This window comes from Heterocephalus glaber, unplaced genomic scaffold, assembly GCF_053883595.1.
Source record: "Heterocephalus glaber isolate CG9 unplaced genomic scaffold, H.glaber_assembly_v1.0 deba00001457, whole genome shotgun sequence".
Classification (NCBI taxonomy): Eukaryota; Metazoa; Chordata; class Mammalia; order Rodentia; family Bathyergidae; genus Heterocephalus; species Heterocephalus glaber.
The window spans coordinates 47,360,699-47,381,207 of record NW_028258305.1 but is presented as its reverse complement, the minus strand read 5'-3'; the positions used below and the strand labels follow the sequence as shown (position 1 = coordinate 47,381,207).

At 52.0% G+C, this 20,509-nt stretch overlaps 1 protein-coding gene across 1 annotated transcript; it reads right to left on the bottom strand.

Moving 5' to 3' along the window:
* Positions 1-2,682: 2,682 nt before the first annotated feature.
* Positions 2,683-20,099, bottom strand: LOC147827090 (uncharacterized). Its single transcript, XM_087216657.1, has 2 exons — positions 19,380-20,099; positions 2,683-18,955 (listed from the first exon to the last, which is right to left on the bottom strand). Exon 2 carries the CDS (start codon positions 12,689-12,691, stop codon positions 11,612-11,614), a length of 1,080 nt encoding a protein of 359 aa, XP_087072783.1. The 5' UTR covers positions 12,692-18,955; positions 19,380-20,099; the 3' UTR covers positions 2,683-11,611.
* Between the last annotated feature and the right edge of the window lie 410 nt (positions 20,100-20,509).

The following is a 20,509-nucleotide window of genomic DNA, read 5'->3' as shown; positions in this document are numbered from 1 at the left end:
ATATTTAGGATTGTCATCTCTTCCTCTTGGATTGTTCCTTTCACAAGGATGTAGTGACCATCTTTGTCTCTCTTAATTAGTTTCGGTTTGAAATCTTTGTTTGCAAATATGATTGCTACCCCTGCTTTTTTCTGGGTTCCTGTTGCCTGCAGAACTGTTTTCCATCCTTTTACTTTCATTCTATGGATTTCCTTTTGAGTTAGGTGTTTCTTGTATACAGCATATTGCTGGGTTTTGCTTCTTAATCCATTCTGCCAGTCTATTTCTTTTCATTGGTGAATTGAGGCCATTAACATTGATAGTTATAATTGACAGATATTGACTCATCCTTGTCATGATGTTTTACTGTTGTTGGCTCTTTTCTTATTTTCCCCCCTTTTGCTTTAGTGTCTTACCTTGCATGGTGCCTTCTCTCTGCTGGGCCTCATGGAGTTGTGACCTTCATTGTCTTTTTCTAGGATATTGCTTAAAATTGTTTGGAGTGCTGGTTTGGTGTTCATGAAATTTCTCAGGTGTTCTTTGTAATGGAAGTATCTAATTTCCCCATCGATTTTGAAAGATAATTTTGCCAGATACAACAGTCTAGGTTGGAAGTTTTTTCTTTTAGGGCTTGTAATACTTCACTCCAGGCTCTCCTTGATTTGAGGGTTTGTGTTGAGAAATCTGCTGTGATTCTGATGGGCTTTCCTTTGGAGGTGATTTGTTTCTTTTCTCTAACTGCCTGTAGAATTTTGTTCTTCTGTTGGGTTTCTGGGATCTTGACTATTATATGTCTAGGTGTAGATTTTTTTTGGTCATGGCTGGATGGAGTTCTATATGCCTCACTTATCTGTACATCTAACACTCTACCTCTGTCTGGGAAATTATTTACTATTATTTCTATGAACAGTTTTTTATGTCCGTTGTACTTTCTCCTGTTTTTTCATGGACTCCTGTGAGTCTTATGTTATTCTTCTTTGCATCATCTAGCAGCTGTTGGATTGATTTCTCATGGTCCCTCACTATCTTTAAGAAATCTCTGTTTTCATGGTTCTTAACCTCAAACCTGTCGTCTGCTCTGCATGCTTTCAATGGAGTTTTTAATCTCCTAAATATCTGTTTGAATCTGTTTCATGGATTCCATTTCTTTCTTATGTTGTGTGATCATGTTTTCCATTTCTTTCTTATGCTGGGCATTCACGGCTTCCAGCATGTTTCTGATCTCATCTCTTTTCTTATCTGTTTCTGCTCTAGAGCTTCTAATCATGTCGTTCACTCTGCTCACCATGTCTGTATTTATCTGGGAGATTATTTCTGTTTTGAAATTTTCTAGAGCCTCATGGATCTGCTTTGTTACTTCCTGTGCTATCAGTTCAGGGTGTCCAAGTGGTTGCTTATCAGAGTTTTCCACCTCATTTCCTCCAGAGTTTCCTTTTTGTGCCATGGAAGCCTGCATTTGTGCCTTGCTTAAATGTCTTCTCATTTTTGTTTTTGGTACTGTCCTTGATTTAATTCCTGGGTTGATATTTCAAGATTGCTTAATGTAGGTATCTTTGTTGCTTGTGTTTAAAACCCTTGTGGAATGATTGCTTTTCAGAGGTGTCTTCTAGATATGGCTTGTGTTTGGGTGTTGAGACTCTAATGACTCTGGAGCTATTATATTTTTCTTATACCAGGAAGGAAAACTAATTAGATCAATCACAACATGTTTGCCCAAATGATATAGTCAGCAATGCCACAGCATCAAGCACAGCTTAGAAAATGACAATTTGTGGTAGTTATTAATCTATCACTTTTAACTATGTGAGTTAAATTAAAACCAAGGACCAACCCAATGTAAGTCTATAATGAATAAACTCTTCAATATAGCATCTTTCCCCTTCGGAGTGGGGAGCTAAAAGGAGTTGGGGAGGGAGGGACAGGTAGAAAAAACAGGTAAGATTAGCGGTGAGGCCAGATGACACAGAAAGATCACACAAACTCTAAAAGGTTGTTAAAGGCAAGAGCAAATGGCAGAATGAAAGAACAAAGATGTGAATAGAATCACCTAACAGCAACAGGGAGGCTAGATACCGAATTTCCTTTCCTTTAAACCTAATGATAATCAAGAGAAGGAAAAAGAGAAGAAAAGAACAGTAAGGAAGAAATACAAATTCAGTGCAGAAAGGAACAAATGGGGAGATGAGGGGCAATGTGGGACAGTGAGAGAATGAGAGAGAGAGAGAAAGAAAAGATAATAGAAAGAAAAGTAAAACTTTGAAGAGTAGAAAAAAAGTAAAAATTAAGAATTAAAAATAAGAAAAAAAAATTTTCTTTTTTGCAAATAGCAATAGAAATTATGGGCCTCCTTCAGGGTGTGTCTCTGTTGTCACAGTGGGCAACATAGGAATCCCTGTGCATACACAAGTCAATGAGTCTCAGCAAGCCAGCAGCAGACCCAGTACAGCGGTCTGATGTCCCTTTATTGTAGAGGTTCTCTTTACTTTTCTGCTGAGCTTCAGTTTTCTTCGAGGAGCCTGAGAAGCCCTCTTTCTGTTACTAACTTCTGCTCTATCTTGTGGCGCTCAGGACAAGGGTCTTTATAATCTCCTGTGCCTCTGTAGTGGGGGACCAGGTAGCAGAAAAGCCAGAAGGTAGGAGGGGCACGGGGGGGGGCGGGGGGGGGGGGACCTGAGCATTGGAGGCGCCCGTGCGGCTAAACGGACCTCACCGTGCCTGCTGTGGGCCTGGCCCGGGACGGCTGCAGGAGCTTCAAGCTGCTTGTCTTGCCTCACCCGGGCTGGTCGCCGCAGCTTTTAAGATTTTATTTTCTAAAGCAGGTTTAGGTTCACAGAAATTCTGAGCAGGGAGTACAGAGAATCCACACATACTTCCTGCTGTACACATGAACGACCTCTTCCACTAGCAGCATCCTGACACAATGCCCGCTTGTTACTGCTGATGAGCCTAATTGGCACATTGTGGCCATCCGAAGTCCAGCGTCTCCATTCACTCTTGGTGGGGTTCACTCCCATGAGTTTGGACAAACACAATGACAATATCCGCCATTATAATACACAGTGTAGTTTCACTGCACTGAAAATCTGTGCTCTGCCTGTTCATCCCGCCTTCCTCCAACCCGGGACCATTTGCTGTCGCTGTGCTTCTACCTCTTCCAGAATGCTATAGCATATAAGCTGTCCGATTGGTTCCTTCCATTTTAACATGTGTTCTATCTCCTCTGTGTCCTTTCATGCCTTGAGAGCTCTTTTTTAACCCCAAATAACAGTTCATTTTCTGGATGTACCCCAGTTTACTTATCTATCCATTCACTGAAGGCATCTTGGCTGAACAGAGCCACCCTAAGTACATGTGTGCAGATTTTTGCGTGACATGAGCTTTCCACCCACTTGGGTAAACACCGATTACCAGATCATACGTTGAGCGTGTCTGGCTTTATAAGATCCTGCCAACTTGTTTCCCAAAGTGGCTGTGTGACTTCATCCTTCCACCAGTGAGTGGGAGGGACTTCCTGTTGTTCCACACTCTAGCTAACATGTTATACTTTTAGGGTTTTGAATTTCAGTCATTCCAGTAGCTGCGTAGTACATGTATCTCACTGTCTGAAGGGCCTCTGGATATAATAAATCTTACTGTGTTTCTCCCTACTTCAAAGCTTTCTGTTGGCTCTTTGCTAGACCAAAAGTCATTCCAAAGGCCCGAAAGGCTTCGCATGATTTGGCCCGTACCTGGTCATATGCCTTCTGATCGGTCAGTGTGATCCATGCCAGCTGTTTAGTGCTTTGATTATAACCCACTTCTCCAACCTCTTCATGTACATTCTGCTCATGGTCACTTCATTTTAACCAATTTGTCTCTTTCATTATTCAGACCCGCCAGGTGTTTCCATCTTCAAGCCTTGTGCTTGCCATTCCTTCTTGTGATGTTATTCTGCCAGGTTTCTGCTTGCTGTCTTTTCTCATGAATCAGGTCTTCGCTTAAATATTAACCCCTAAGGGAGACTTTCCTAATATCAGGCCCTGCTGGGGAGATGGGTTATGCATGTGTGCGTGGATACATGGGCACATGGGTGTGGGTTCTAAAAGAGAAAAGAAAACTTTCTGTCATCAACTAGGTCCTCACTGTGCCAATGAGAAGAGCCAATCAAGAGAAAGGAGAGCCCAGAGACAATGGGAACCAGCATTTCATGCCCCTGGCAGAGAAAGAGCGATAAAGAAGTGGGAACACAAGAAGGCAAAGCACAAACCTTCTGGAGGGTTAGATCCCTAAGTCTTGCTTGTAAGCGCACATAAAGCACCGGCCCTTAATTATAGACCAGCATGCAGAATGAGTGCCTAGGGCACACACCTTCACTGCTTCTAGAGCCTTAGATGGATGCAGGCTAAGTCAGAGGTGGCAACTACTCCACTCTGCACGTGTGGCTCTGGCCCATCAGTTAGGAAATCCACACAGAGGGTAGCACTCAGCTCCACATGTTGCCAGGAGCATCCCAGACCTGCTGCAGTCTGGAGCACACCCAAGCTGGGCCATTTTATTTTTCACATGTATGCAATTCCTTTTTTGATGTTGCAAAACTCAAAGTTACTATTTTAATATATGTGACCAAAGATAATTGGCAACTTGACATCTCTTCTGTAATGACTTTTTTCTTAAACCATTTCTAATTAAGACATCATTTAGATCATAGTGCCTCAAACTGTGGGTCATGAACCATTAATTTGTCGTTAAATCAATTTAGCTGGTTCACAACCAGCATAGTTTTTATTGTTGTTGTTGTTTTGGTTTTGGGGGGTTTTTTAAACCAGCGTAGTTTTAACAAAAATAGAATATAGTGCCCAAGAGTAGAAAATACCAAAAGGTATCATACATGGTAAGCATAAGTATTACTTCAGAAAGCATGTGTTTCAGTTATACATAATGTGTGCTTATACATACATCTGTGCATAATGAAACACAATGTAAAATATAAGGTCACAGCCAAAAAAGTAGAAGCTTTCTAGGTTTCTCTTGGCTTTAAAACAAGCCATAGAAATATGTAATGAATAATGCATAGAATATATATTCTAAAATAACTGTAAAATTCATGTTCAGCTCACTCATGTCAGTGTAGTGCTGCCAAAGACAATAACCATTAGAAGGGAACAGGTGTGGCAGCTTATTTTAAGGCTGAGTTCCTGACGTTCTACTGGACCACGAGTCAGGAGAACGAGGTGCTCATTTCTTGTACTCTCTGGCATGGTGGGTTTATGAAATCAACCTTTCCTGTTTGGGGGCTCAGATTCCCTACTTTTAAAATGAAAATGTGTTCATTTGCTTGTCAGAAGCCTTCCATGAAAACTGAATCATTCTAAGTCTAAAGGAGGCAGATAAAATCACCAGGAACGTCCAAATCAAGTCCACCTGATTTCAAGTCCCGGCTCGGTGGCTTACCACGGAGTAGCACTGCTGTTCTCTCTCTCAGAGGTTGAGACTGTGGAATGCCTCCCTCAGGGCAGTGTCAGAATCCAGAAGTGCTGTGAAGGGCGGCACAGGGCAGGAACGTCACAGAAGATGCCTGCTGCCGGGCCCGCTCTGCTCTGTCTTTCCTGATCCTGTGTGTCTGCACGCACTGCCCAGCATTACTACCTAGGACATCTTCTTGCCTCTCTCCTTTGGCCTTTCCCCGAGTGACATTCCTCCTATGTGCTGTCAGGAGCATTCCCCATTGCTGTGGTCTCCTCACGCTCTCAGAAGCACATCCTCCTTGTTCTCAGGCCTCATTGCCAATAGCTCAGCCCTCCGCTCCTTCCCCATCACACTCTCTATTTTCTCTCATGTCAACTTTGTTTTCAAGAATCTCCAGCCCTATCGGGGCCAGGGTCAAGGCCGGAATTTGGGGTCAGCCCTAAGTCTGTCGGAGAAAGCTGCTCTTCACCTGTCAGCTAAATATCTCGGGGACGTCCCTTCTGCCTATAAATGCTGCATCAGAATGGAGGACAATGTGCTCCAGAAAGGGCCCCTGCAAAGAGATGTAAATGCTAGGAAAAGAAGTGCGACTAAATAAATTGTGAAGTATGGCCCTAGAATTTACTTTTATCCCTGACAGTATAAAATCAGTTTTCATTAGAGTAGAAATGAGAAATGCCACACAGTTAATTCAAGTCACCTAATGGTGAAGGACACAGTCATCATGCACGTGTCATCAAGACCACATAGACATTTTAACTCCGACCTCACTGGTCCACAGCATTCCCCTCCAGACACAACTCCACACGGTGTGAACTGGGTGCTGCTGGCCCTGGGCCACCCTCAGCTGTGCTGCTACCAGAGCCTTTTCCGGTTTGCCTAAGTTCTTCCTTCCGGAAGCCTCCCAGCCAGTTCGTCCCAGGGCAGTGGCCGACAAGGGCAAATGGCTCGGAGTCCAGGCTCCCCCTTGTCACCGTCATGCCTCGAACATGATGACGCCCAGAGCCAGGCCTTGCTGAGCTCTTCTGACCTGCAGGGAGAGGACCCTGTAGTTAAGACCTGGAGGAAGGGAGATCCTATTAACTCAGGCTGTTTGCTATCAAATCTTGGGTTCCTTTCCAGGGCACCATGGCTCACCCCTGCTCTCTACTCAGTCAACAACTTCTCCCAGCTCCAACCTCACTGATGCACTATGTACTCAGTAAAGGACAAAAGACCCAAACTGCAGAGCAGCCTGCAGAGCCTTGTCTATCTAGAGAGGGGCAGCAAGGGAGGAGGGAGAGAGACACAGAGTGAAGAGAGCAGTGGAGATAAGACCAAGCAAGGAGGAGCAGCCAAAAGAGAAGGCTTGCCTCCCCAGTAGTGATTATTCACCTAAATGCTGAGACCACTCGAAGTTTCACGAGTTGGAGGGGGCTCCTCTACGTTCAGCTTTTAGAGATGCTAGCTGAGCAGGCTGACTCCTGATCTGGGCATGGAGCAGAGCAACCTGCTTCATCCAAGACTGGCCCATTGGCTCCAGTGGGCACCGTCTGTCCACGGGTTGGCGCTTGCCCTCCTGCAGCCCGACATAGCATCTCAGGAGGGCTCACCAGAGCGGGCCCACGACTACTGCACTAGCTGTGGTCCTTCAGCGAGAGCCCCAGGGTCCCAGGCCCCGGCACTGCTGCTGGGATTCCAGACCCACTGAGGCTTGGGCTGGGACGTGGTAGGGTGGAGAGGTCACTGACAGCAGCACAAGACACTGAGCACAAACTAGCTTTACCTTGAAACTGTGCCTTTCTGCAGCTCAGCCTCAAGGAGTCTCTTGCCCGTTTGGAATAATAATGAGGGAGAAGAGATCTGGGTGGTAGCAAGGGATCCACAGCTGCTCTGCTTTGGGCTGAAGATAAATCTCAGGACAAAGCTCAGGAGCTTGTGTGACCAGCGCTCAGTCACCTGCACATCCCAGACAAGTCTCCGGTCAGCCTCTGACAGTCCCGCTCCTGCCACGCAGGGCAGGCCTCCAGGACAAAGTTGGTCCTTACATCGGGCAGAAATTGGGTGTGCCACAAAGTCTACCTAGTGAGCCAAGCTCTGCCCACTGAGGTCACTCAGAGAAGCCTGCAGAGGGCCCCTCAGGTAGGGAAGACGCTTCTCCACCACCCAAGCTACACCCGCAGAGATCTCTGTCTGGTCCTTGTCTGCAATTCCCCTTGTCCAGGGGAATTCATAGCCCTAGTGGCTACATCTGAACAGTTCTAGATGGTCCCATCCCGACCACCACCCCCAGGATCTTCCAAGTACAAGGCTTGATCCAGTCTCCACGGCTCACACGGAAACAGATGAGGTGCTTGGTCCTCTGAATTTGATGGAAGGGAGAGATAGGTGGGTGTTTCAATGTTTTTTCTAAAAATTAATACGTAGGATTCATTAAATAAATAAGTGCACACTTACTCCCACGTGCAGCACCATTGCAAAGGGCTAGAAGAGATGAAACATCTCAGCTTCACTATCTGTCCCTGGGGAAAGCACAGCAGGAGGGAGAAGAAAATAATGTTCCAACAGATGGAGCAAAAGCCGATCAAGAGTTTGGGGCTGTCTCTTTCTCGCTCACACCCAAGCACTCTCAGTGATGGGTGGGGTCACCAGACTCCCCTGACCAGCGTCCATCTTCATTTGAGCAGCCACTGCCACCAAAGCTCTCTCCTCCCAGAGAAAAAGACAAATGACCCTGTGTCCCCACCCTCAGAGGACACCGGCTGGGCACCACCAGAGGTAGACGGGGGTGTGGGCCTTGCATTCGGGGGGGATGAGTGACAGCAAGGGCTCCTCCTCTGGGTCCACGTGCCCCGGGGTATGTGGCCGAGGGGGAAGGAGCCACGTCTCAAGTCTGGCAGCCTAGGTTGGTGGACACACAACATGGCAGAGAAGAAGAACAGGTGCAGCCGTGAAGCTGGACTCTGCTCACTTTCCGGATGCAGGGTCTGGATGCGGTTAGCTGTCCCCATGCTGCTGGTCTGCAAGGGCTTTGGAAGATGACAGGGACCTGGGAAGCGCAGTTCTGTCTACATCGCAGAACAGGACATTCACACTCCCGGCAGCTGAGTCAATGGCTCTGCTCCCTCTGCTTTGCTGAACGGGGTCCACAGTTCTGAGAACAGAGCCAGCACTGCCACTACCAGCCCTGCACTGGGTGGGGGCAACCATCCGATGCATGAGAGGGAAATTCTACTCCAGACAGCCGAGGGGACACAAGAGAAGTGGGAAACCAGAGCTCGGGGCTGACCAAGAGCGGTCACTTTCCCAGGCCCATGTCTGGGAATTTTCTCATTCCAAATATGAAGAAAATAAAAATAGGTAGGCAGGAAGGCCAAACTATGTTTGCAAAAACCCAAGTCTGGTTTTGTAATGCCTGCTCCCACCATTTCAGGGCTAAGAATAATGGAAGAAGTCAGGAACCCTGGCGCACTCCCAGGGGGTGAGCACACTTGGATCCAAGAGCGCATGGCTGTCGGTGCCCACATCAAGGCTGCTGGAGCGAGTCAGAAGTGCCAGAAGCCCCTGGAGAAACAAATGAGCCGCTGATTAAGAAATGCGGCTGCTGACAAGCAAGAATTGCCCTGTAAAACATTTCAAGGTGTTAGCGATAGAAGTGCACTCCGTGGCCACTCAGCACACAGGGCAGAGCTGCCCACAGGCTGCGGGGCTCTGACAGCTGCCCAGGCCTAGCAGGGGCAGCTCGCACTCAGCTGGGGCTTGGGCCAGGACCTCTGGGTAACTCAGCACAAAGCAGGCAGGCAGGCACGAAGTGTGTCCAGCTCGATGCTTCCTCCTTGCACGTCCATGTTTCCCTCTGACACCTTGTCCTGGGCTGAGTCCTGTCCTCTAAGTTCACACACGGAAGCGCTAACTCCAGGGTCTCAGGAAGTGACTAGGCTTGCAGACAGGGTCTCACAAGAGGCAGCAAACTGGAAAGGATGTCCTGAAGGTGGCGCTAGTCCAGTGTCCGTAGGGGAAGGGAGATGCGCACACAGACACAGGAAGGAAAGACCTTGCGCACATTCTCGGAGGAGACAGCCAGCTGTGAGCCTCTGCAAACGTGAAACGGGCATCCTGTTCTTAGGCACCAAGTCAGTGGCCCTTGGCTGTGGCCCCTCCGAAAGATGAATTCACCCCTGCTCTGCAGCTCTGGGTCAGCAGAGCCATGACTGCCGGCTCCACACACCCACACGGCCCTCAGCAGAGGGAGGCCGCTGCGTCTCCACAACTGGAGCCGTGCAGTCAGGTACCCAGTGCAGGGTAAGCCCTGCACTCCCAGTTCTGCAGTTCCACAGCTGCGGGGAGGAGGTGCAACTACAGTGGTCCCCCACTTGGCAGAAGAAAATGGGACTTTGGATGGTGGACCTCTCTGTAAGGATATATTTTAATCGCAGAAATGAAATGAAATTCTAGGTTTTACTGACTCCACAGCTTCTGCTTCTTCCTCCAACTAAAGCCAGTGGTGAAAGCACAGAGAAGCAACAAGGTGTTGGGGTCTCAAGGGAAACAGATTCCCCCAGAAGGCAGGAGGTCCCATGGCCTGGGGCATCAGGCAGGGGCCGGAAGCCGGGCTCAAGGTGAGTCTACAGTCTGTGTCACCCCACACTCTGCCACCACTGCACGCACCGTGCAGAGAGGTGGTCCGAGTGGTGATTCCAATGGAAGGTGCCCTCCCCCAGGTGACTCTAGTCCCTGGCTCCAGGAGACCAGAGTCCCCACCGAGAGTGAAGTTGGTTGGGATGGTCCCAAAGAGCCGTCTAGCCCTGAACCTCTATAGCTCTTGAACGTCTACAGGGCCTGAACTGTACACAAGGCATTGGTAGTCCTTCCAGAACGTTCCCCAGAGCCCAGGTCAGGGTACCCACCCCAGGTCATCCACGAGCTCAATTTCTTCGTGCACAAACACAGAGAGCAGCTGCGAGTCCCCGGGAATGGCCTTGGCTGGACCCAAAGTGTGCACTGTGTTTATTCTCACTTTCTCACATGCAGCGAGGAACGTGCAAAGAAGCCAGGCTAGCAGTTTAGCACCATCTCCGTTCCATCCCAGCAGAGGTGGGACAAGCAGTTCTGCCATCAGGACCCCACCAAGGAGCTGATGACAAAGGCCAGGCTGATGGCGCAGGGCCTGCAGCTATCTGGCCCCAGCTGGAGGCAGTTAGGCCCCATGTACGCCAGCCCAGTCCTGAAGACAATGGGAGGAGGAAAGGGAGGGAAGGAGGGGAAGTCCCTTGACAGCGGCACGCAGGCTCCGCTGGCAGTTACCTGGGCCAGTACTCCCATTCTGACCTGGGCCGTGCAGCCGGGGAAGTGTACGTCGGCTTCGATCCAAACCCTTTGCCACTTCTGGTTTCCCCTTAACCTGGGCCCTCGTCTTTTCTAGAGCTTTTTCCATGGAAAGAGCCCTGAGTCTGGGCAGCACCTTAGCCAGAGGAGCTTCGCTCACTGTAATTTCTGCCAGGAAGTGCTTTCCGGCCGGCCAAGGCTGGTTAGAGCTATTGTTTGTGGTCTTAAAGCACCTAAGAGAATTCTCACGGCACTGCCGCAGAATGCATCTGAGTGCTTCCCACTGAAGCTTGGGGCGCTCTGTCCCCCAGAGGTTCACAAGGTAAGGCATGGTCTCCGGGGTGGCAGGGATCCTCTTCGGAGGCGGGGCCCTGCTGACCGTGCTGCAGTGTCCCCAGGAGAGCTGAGTGCTGGCCTCACATGAGTCCATTCTCAGGAGAACAGGTTGTAGAAAAGGGGCCCACTCCACCTGCTTGGTTCACTTCCCTGTCGTCCGCTATGCTCTGACACAGCCAGGGGATCTTCACCCAAGGCTGATCTTCGACTTTCAGCCTCCAAACCCTGTGGTCTAAATAAACACATTTTCTTTATAAAGTACCCAGTCTCAGGCATTTTGTCACAGCAACAGAAAACACGTACATTTGTCCTTCCTGCCCCACTAGAATACAAGCCCCTTGAAGGTAGGAATTGTGTCTTTGTCACCTCCATATTCCTAAGGCCTGGCACAGTCTAGCAGCTCAAGCCACAAATGAATACAGGCAGAAGAAGGTCTGCCCATCCAAGCCAAATTCATATCCTCACGGAGTCCTGTCCTCTGGCACTCACTCCCGAGATCTCTGAGAAAGTCCTGAAGATCCCAGCCATGAGAGCTACGGGAAGGAATTTATCCCTGAGTCCAGGGACACGCCGGTACAGAGAAGAGAGCTGAGCAGCTTTGGTGTCCCCTGCCCTGCAGGGATGGCACAGCAGCTCTCGGGTTCCTAGTGAGACATAGGGGCAGGTGGAGCAAGGTGAGAGAGGAGGCAAGCTGAGGATCCACGCGACAGCCACAAAGCCGAATTCTCCAGCAGTCAAACACCTCGGGACCCTGCACACCCTCCCTGCCCCTGCCCAGTGAGGCTCCGGTCACAGACTGAGCGAGTCCAGAGCTTGTGAGCCGCCCCGGGCCGCCAGCACACACAGCCCCGGAGACATGGGAATGGGAGCTTATCACTCCCAGCTGTGGGGGCCTGTGAGACCCAGACAGACACCCGCACTTTGGGACCAGAGTCTCGTGGCCTGAGGCTTGGGTGAGGCTCTGGGCCCAGTGATGGGAGGACTTGGGGTGAAAGGGTGCCAGGTGGGGCTGGAAAGCTGCAAAGTGCAGCCAGGGAGCTGGGTGGGCAGAAGGGCGAGGGGGCACAGGCAAGCTGGGGTGCACACGGGAGGCCCTGAGGCCCGCGGGGCCCAGCTGGCAGGCAGCGTGCACAGACCCAGCCCTGGACCTGCCCGGGGCCAGGAGGGAGTGGGGCGGGGCCCTCCTGCCGCTCTGTGGGGAGCACGGAGCCCTGCGCTCACACAAGCCCACGGCGGGGCTCTGCAGTGACCCCCGATCCGGCTGACACATCCACCACCCTCCCGCAGGGCTGGGGGCCTGGGGCAGGCGGACCGGGACCGACAACCGTTTCAGCCGCTGCCCTAGCTCACCGGGCATTGGGCCCAGGGACACGGACCAGGGGCGAGGGGCCGTGCGCTCAGACACGTGCCTCTTCTCATCGCCGCTCCCTGCCTGGATGAACGGAGCCGGGCACTCACGCTGTACTTCCGGCCCCACACACGGCAAAGCGGAAGTCTCGCCATCTCCCACGGGCCCAGAGAGCCCGATGCTCTCAGCGCCCTCCCACCTCAACCAAGTCATCCCTGATGCCACGACGGGGGTTCCCCACCACCATGGCAACCATGTCCCCGTCCTGTCAAAAGCCATGCCACCTTCCCGTCCCTGCTGCTTAGCTGGGCCCCAGGACTCTCCATCTCTCCCAGACCTATTTCTCCAGGTGTCCGTTCACCTCCCTGGGCTCCCTGGACTGTCTGATCCTTGAATGAACCAGCACAGGGGCCTGAGCACAAAAATGTCCCTCCCGGCCGTTCCGCAGGGCTTAGCGGCCACTTCTCACGCTAGCACCTCCCCCCTCACCTGCAGGGCGCATGGCCCCACACGACACCTGCCAGGCTGCCTTTCCTCCTCCCCTACAGCCAGAGCCATTGGGCATCTTTGCTCATGAGGATGTCTTCCACCTCGCACCGAGACTGCAGAGGACAGGTGGGCACAGCCAGCTGGCCCTTGCCCGGAGGTGTGCTTGAGCTGGAGTGTGATGCAGGATTCTGCGGGAGTGAGCAAGACCTCAGTTTACCCCCAGAGAAGGCCTGCTATGCTATGGTGGTCTTGGCCAGGACCAGGGCCACCACAGAGAGCCTGACCAGGGACGACCTGTCCACACACCGCAACACAGGCCACGTAACTTGGAGGCCCGATGTCATCTGAAGATGTAAGTCCCTGGCTCAAAGGCTAAAACACATGCCACTCAAAATGCTGAGCAACATGCGGGTTCTCACTTTTTTCTGCAGTCTCTCTTCCTTCAGCATGTGTTTGTTGTTAGGGTGTTTGTTTTTAATAAACTATTTAGAACAGTTTTGGATCTACAGAAAAATATGGGAGCATAAAAATAGCAAATATAGAAACATCTTCCTAATGGTGCAGGGTTGCAATTCCGACCCTGCTCTGCATGTATTCTGGAACTAAATGAGGAAGTCAACAGCAAGTTTCTCACTGTGAAGCAGAAACTCACAGAGAAACAAAGAGGGAGCTGAAATGGTCCATGTCACGGTGGATGACAGCGGAGAGGAGCAGCACAGATCCATCAGTACAAACTGAACATGGGACGGGGTTCCCATTTGAGCGCCTGTGGTTATTATGGTGCATTTCTTAGGGTCTCCTTATCCTTTGAACCCAATGAGTTTTATGTCCCAGGAGCCTGTCTGGACACAGTGCGTTTAGTCGTTGTGTCTCCTCGGGCTCCCCTTGCTGCGATGGTTTCTCAAAGTGCCCTTTGCAGAGGACCGTGGCAGGTCTGAGGAGTCCCAGCCACATCTTTGGTAAGATGTCTCTGTCTCGTCCTCACGATTAGACTAAGACTGGGAGTTATGGGGACCGCAGAGGTAGAGGACCATGTTCATGACCTCAGATCAAAGGCACATACATCAGAATGACTGTCGCTGCTGACGTTGACCGCGATCTCCGGTGGAGCCGTGCGTGTGAGGTTTCTCCGCTGAGAACTTAGTCTGCTCCCTGCCCTTCCACACTTTGTGTTTGAAAGGAACTGCTGTGTGCAGCCCACACCTGTGGATACGAGCTTAGCTCCACCTCCTCGAGAGCAGAGCGTCTATATGAGTTATTTGGAATTCTGCACAGGAGATGTGTCTCTTCGCGTTTATTTGTGTATTCAATTATTTACTTACATTAACATGGTCTCAGAGATATTTATTTTACACCTTGGGTTATAATTCATTACTACTTTGCTTCCTTGTTCACACTGCTCCAGCTTTGACTGGCAAGAGTGTTTTCAGCTAACTACAGCACCCTGTTTCACACTCTCACCACTGGCTGATAAGTTGTTTTGCACACATTCCTGTTTTCTGGCACTCGAACATGCTCTAGAAATAAATGTGCTTACATATCCCTTACCCCAGTCCCAGAACCAGCCTTCTACTAGAGCTACTAGAGCATGGTATTAGAATGCGCTCCAGATGTGTTCGTTACTACTGGAGGATTGTTGTTTGCAGGCTCTTTCAGCCGACAGAGCAGGTAAATGCATGTGTGTCCCCTGAGCCGTGTGTCTACACTTATCTAAAACTTTCTATCCACATCCACTTTACCTACAGTGATTTCCCCAACTCTGGTCCATTAGGACAGGGACCATACCAGCTCCCCCTTTGTTTCTCTGTAAGCTTCTCCTTCACAGTGATAAACTTGCCATGGACTTCATCATTCAGTTCCAGAATGCATGCAGAGCAGGGTCAGAATCATAACCCTGCACCATTAGGAAGATTTTTTTCTACATTTGGTATTTTTTATGCTCAGCAGTGCTGGGCCTCAAGCTCCAGGTTCCCAGTGAAGAGCAGCCTCTCTTCCTGTGGGCCTCCCACCCACATGGATCCTGCATCCCCTGCGACAGAACACAACAGGATAGCAGGGCGGCGAGATGCTCTCGTGATGCAGGGCTACAAGCATAAGCTCTGTGGCCTCATTGGACTTGACTTGTAAACACAGGTGAAGAGAGAAAATTATGAAGAATTCCATGTCAGTGAGTGCAGGGCCATCTGAGCCTCTGTGACTGTGGGTCTCATGCTGGCAAAGCCAGCCCACTCAACATGCGTGTGCTTCAGAGAGGCCTCTCTCCTGCATCTGCACGTGGCTGTCCCCAGCCCACTCATTTCCAGCCTGCTGTGGGCCACGCTCTGGTCTTGACCCACGTTTGTGTCACCTGACAGTACCCTAGCCTCCAAAATTCATTTTATTTGGGTATTTATGTTCATAAATACCCACAGGAAAGCACATAAGTGCAGCGGACCCTTGACTTACAAACTCAATTCCTTCCAGAAGGCTGGTTGTAACTCAGTTTGGTCAATGAGGGCTCAGGCTCCTCCCCACAGCCTTCAGTCTCTCTCCTGCACACAGCCAGATCTCAGTGTAGAGAGACACTGGCCCAGGATTTCTCAATGAACCCCATCCAGGAGAGGATGCTGCCATGTTCCTTCCAGAACTCTTTAGGGTTAACTCTGTATCTGAGATCATCTGGAAGTATAAGCACAAGCATTCGGGTTGTAACTCAAGACTTTGTTCATAAGTTAAAACTAAAATTCCAGTCATAACCTAAGCTGTTCGTAGGTCAGGCTGGTCATAACTACAGCATGCGCTGTAGATGAGATTGAAAGAAACTTTCATAGCCTTGAAAACACATCACTCTTAACATTCTTGGTCCTGGAGCTTTCTCATAGCTGGAACTAATGAGGCGAGTGACCGGGCCAGTCTCTGTTCAGGAGAACTTCGCTGTGTGATGCAGGGAGACCCTGCGGAGCCCTCTGGTGATCTACAGGATGCCTTCGCCTCCTGGCTCTCTCCCTCCCATCACACTGAGAGACAGCGCACACAGATGGACACTCTGCCCTGAGATCCAACGCGGCATTGCCACCCCGGTGTTTCTGAGGCTCAGCTAGACCTCGGTCCACAAAGCAGCTGCCCAGAGCTCCTCCCTGCAGAGCTGCGGTGAGCGTCCATCAGCGCCACGTCCACGGAGAACGTGGTGTGCAGTGAATGGGGTGACCAGCTGCTAACTCCTTGATTCTGAGACCAGCCTCGGGCTCCAAGGAAACCGCATGGAAGAGTGGCTTCTTCTCTCCGTCACAGGGGCCAGCCTGGGAAAGCTCTGGCCGTTCGTGCCAGGAAAGACTCACAGGAGGAAAGTGCTTCTGCAGCATCTGTATTCAGCAAAGGTCACTTCCAATGCCCCGTAAGTGAACTGTCCAAGGACATCTAATTGCAGCCACTTCAGGCTGTGGCTTCCCCTGCCCCAGGCCGGGTGCATGGACCCTGGTTCCCAGCACTCCCAGCTCCCCACCAAGGCAGACGCCTGGGCTCTGCAATCCGCACAGAGCGCTGCCGGGGGCCCCACAATGCTGACGCCTCCGGGCCTCACCTCCCCCCACTGCCTCCCGACCCCTAAGAAGCGGCCCCGGCCACGGAAAGGCCTGATGTTGTCTTTGGCCCATGCACCTGCCGCGCCCTTGGGAGGGGGCCCAGAGCCAAGCCTTTCCCGGGATGGACACGTGGATGCTTCCCACAGAGAGGGACAAGTTCCCCATGCCATGCCCCTCCTGCCCTCCAGGTGACAGGGGCTCTGGGGTCCGGAAACTTATCCTCCAGCAGGACCGACCGACTGGCAGAGGAGCCGTACTGGGGCACATTTCACCCCAGTCAAGCTCACAGGAGTCCTTAACCTTTCAGGAAAGTGTGTTACCTGGAAGTATCTCACTTATTTTTCATTGTCAATTGGCTTTGCTTATTATTTTTATTATTATCACTATTATCCCTTTTTAAGACAGGATCTTGTTGTACAGTTCAGGCTGGCCTTGAACTCATGGTGATCCTGCTGCCTCAGCCTCACAAGGGCTGGAATCATAGGTGTGTGCCACCTCGCCTGGGAGTACACATATTAACTGTACAAAATTAACTCATCTCACTGCAACATTTCCAGGCATGCACACGGCATGTGATGCTCACATCCAGCCCCCGGTGGGCGTCCTCACCTGGTGGGTACTGGCTCCAGAAGCAGAGTGCTTCAGGGACCTTCGGCACGGGTCCAGGTGAGCCCCCAGGCCTTGCTGAGCTCAACGGCTCACGGAGCTTGTGCTGGGACAGCTTGGCCAGAGGTTAGGGTTTAACACAGAGCGGCTGCTGACTTTGGGGTAAGGGGCATACTTTCTACCTGCCAGAAAACGCAGAGCGCTCTTACCATGTGATGCACTGGATCCTCATTACTGATCTATGAAACACTACTGTGACTACATCCACTTCCTGGATGAGGAAACTGAGGCAGGGGCCAGAGAAGACGCTTGCCTCAGGTTCCAGCAGATGTCAGCTGGTGCTCTAGGCATAGGAGAGGCCATTGAGATGTCCCTTGGACATCGGAGAGGCAGAGGGAAGAGCCACCAGGAGTCCAGGGGCTCCGACTGCAGCATGGGTCTACCATCTGCACAAAGAACCACGGTGGGGAAGATGGAGCACAGAGGGACCTGCAGGAATCCCAAGAGGAAATCCCCGAGAGCGTTCAGCAGACAGCACCAGGGCAGAGATGGCCCGATGGGGCCCACAGGGAGAGGGGACAGCAGCCCCGGACCCTGCCGTGCTCGGCCGTTATCTGAGAGAATCGGGGCTTGGAGGGGCTTTGGCTGGAACCGGAAGGACCCCAGAGGTGCTGCCACAGCTCCTGCCTCCTCACATTCCTCCCAGTCCTCCCGGTGCGGGAGGTCCGAGCTCCCCACCTCTCAGAGGCCGCACCCAGGAGCCGAGGCCCACACCAGGTCTCCTGCTGACTCCAGAGCCCACCTCTGGTCCAACGGCCTGAACCGACCACTCCGTGGATGACCGGGTCTCGGTGTCTGTCAGGAGCGTGCCCCAGGGCCCGGGGGATGAGGGACCCAAGACTGACAAAAACAGGTGCGGAGACAAACGGAACACGGTTCGGAGACACCGCACCCCAGAGAGAACCAGCACTGACCGTTAGGAAGGAGGAGGGCAGGGCAGGCGGTGAGCACCGAGGCCCGGCCCGGCCTGCGGCAGTGGGCGGTTCCTGGAGGGGGCCGCGGTTCCTGGGCACCCAGGCGTGGGAAGCGGGGGTGGGAAGAGGATGGACCGGCGAGGGGCAGCGCTCTGACAGAAAGATCAGCGCCAGCGAGGGCCGCCGCTCCAGAGAGCAGGCAGCGCGTCCCTGGAGCCACGGACCTCGAGGGAAGGCTGCGGAGGGAAGGCAGCTGGGGGCGAGCGGCCCGCCTGTCCTCTGGCGCGGAGGCCTTGCCCTGCGGCAGTGGAGGGAAACGCTGCTGCTGTGATCAAACACCGACACAATGCCAGACACGCTGAGAGCAGGGCACAGAGGCAGGCTTGGAGGCGCGGGACTGGAAAGATTACCAGCAGAAATGTCTCCTGCCCCGAGAAGTGACAGAATCCTCAAGGCTCACAGCGCTGTGCTCCCGAGAGCCAGGCACGGGCTTCACCCTCGGGAGGGAAGTTTCCGGGCACGTGGATCTTTCCGGCAAGGCTGCTAAGGCCACCGTACCTAAAATGTCCCACTCCCTGTGTTCTTCCACCTCCAACGTTCAACCACCAGTTTAATGCCATTTGACTTCCTTAACCCCCTGTCTCTTCCCAACCCAAACTGTTGGTCTTTGGAAGTATTTTAGAGCTTAAGTTGCCGTAGCTCCAGCTTACCTCAAATTGTGGACCATTCGGAGTCTCCTGAGACCTCCATACTGACGGTTCTTATTACTCACCGTTAGGTGAAACAGCACCCCAGACTTTGGGCCGGAAACAGCAGTGCATCATGAGGATGGTTACCGTTATGTCGTCATCGCCTGCAGCTTGGGAGGTCGACTGGGCTCAGCCAGCAGTGCTCTTTGAGGCTCTCTCATGCAGCTGCAACCAGGAGAAGCAGGAGATCACATCCGGCATGAGACTGCGGCCACACACCTGTGTGGCCTCTCCCCGCGGCCTGGGCTCTCACACCAAGTGTCCAGAAGAGGCGACCCCCGCGCAAAGTCCCAGCATCCCTGCCACCTGGCCTAGAGGTCTTCTCATCACCGCACTCTGCCCTGTGGCCCAAAGTAATTTCACAGGTCACCCAGTTCAAGGTGGGGCCAGAGAGTCCTCTTAACAGCGGACTAGCAAGGTCATGTTGCGAGAGGAACATGTGGGACTGTCACTATTATGACGGCGACTGTCAAAAAGACAGCCTGCCCCTGCCGCAAGGCCTCTGCCCAGCGCCATTACCCAGCTCACACCCTCCATCCTGCACAGCGCCCCCGCCCGCCGCGTGCCCCTCGAGGCGCCCAGGTCTCACCCTGCCGTGGCACCAGCTCAACATCAGGCTCTCGTCATCTGATCAGGTCCAGATGTCACTGAGGCTCCCTCGGGGGAGGTTCCTCTTCCGCTGTGCCCAAGTCTAACGACCTGTGAGTAAGAGGGACTCATTATTGCCCCCTACACCAACTTACCATGGAAGGACGGGCACTGGATGGCTTCCATCCACGCTCCAGTTTGAGAGGGGTGTGGGCAGAGGTGCCCTGCAGCAAGGGAACTGCAGCGGCTTCTCAGCAGCTTCCTCCCCACATGTGCAGTTGATTTGAAAACGTAAAAGACCTAATGCTTATAAATTTTCGGCTTCTCATTCTACCCCAAAGCTGGTGACCCTGAGCCCTGGGGAGTGGTAAAGTAAAGAAAGAGGAATCTCCAGTGTGGGGCAGATGTAGGGCCATGGCTCCTCCTGGGTTCTGCACACAGTAGTGGGGCTTATCACTCAGGGTGTCACCCTCACCCCCTCCCTGGGTCAACCTCCTGGCCACTGACATTGGGCTAGTGATGTCCATCAGCCCACAGGGCAGCAGGGTTTTGTCTTCTCTGCGTAAGTCAGGATATGGAAGTTTCTCTGGATCCAGGGTTGGTGCCAAGCAGGAAGCACATGAGTTGGGGCTGTCAGCAGCCATCAACTGCTCCAGCCCAGGACAGAGCTGTCTGCAGAGCAATGCCAGCGACGGGGAGCAGAGCCAGGGACTCGAGGGAACAGAGCTGCAATGATGTCATTCTAGTCAGGCCTCTTCCCTGGGATTTAATCCAATAATAAATCCCTACTTCGCTTAAGATATTTTGGGTTGAATTTTTATCACTTGCATCTGAAAGCATCTTAATACAGTCCCATTTTTCTCCCTAAGCTCTTTGCTGTCATCTGGGGCTGGCCTTCCATGGGCCCTTGCTTCCTTCAAGAAGAAAGACCCCCTGGAAATAGCTAAATCCACCCTCTTGTCCTGGGATTCGAAGGGATGGGAAAGCTGCTCTCTGCTTCCTGGGCCCTCCAGACTTTGGAAACAATCAGAAAGTAACAGTGGCTCACACGGCAGCTGTCTCTGCTCAGACTCAGTCCTGTTCGGGCCGCCTCACCCGTGGCCCGACCTGACCACCGCAGTGAGTGATCCA

What these genes read in the sequence shown, in the direction of transcription:
- LOC147827090 (XM_087216657.1), bottom strand. Translation starts at nt 12,691, where the DNA reads ATGGCTTTTGACAGGACGGGGACATGGTTGCCATGGTGGTGGGGAACC.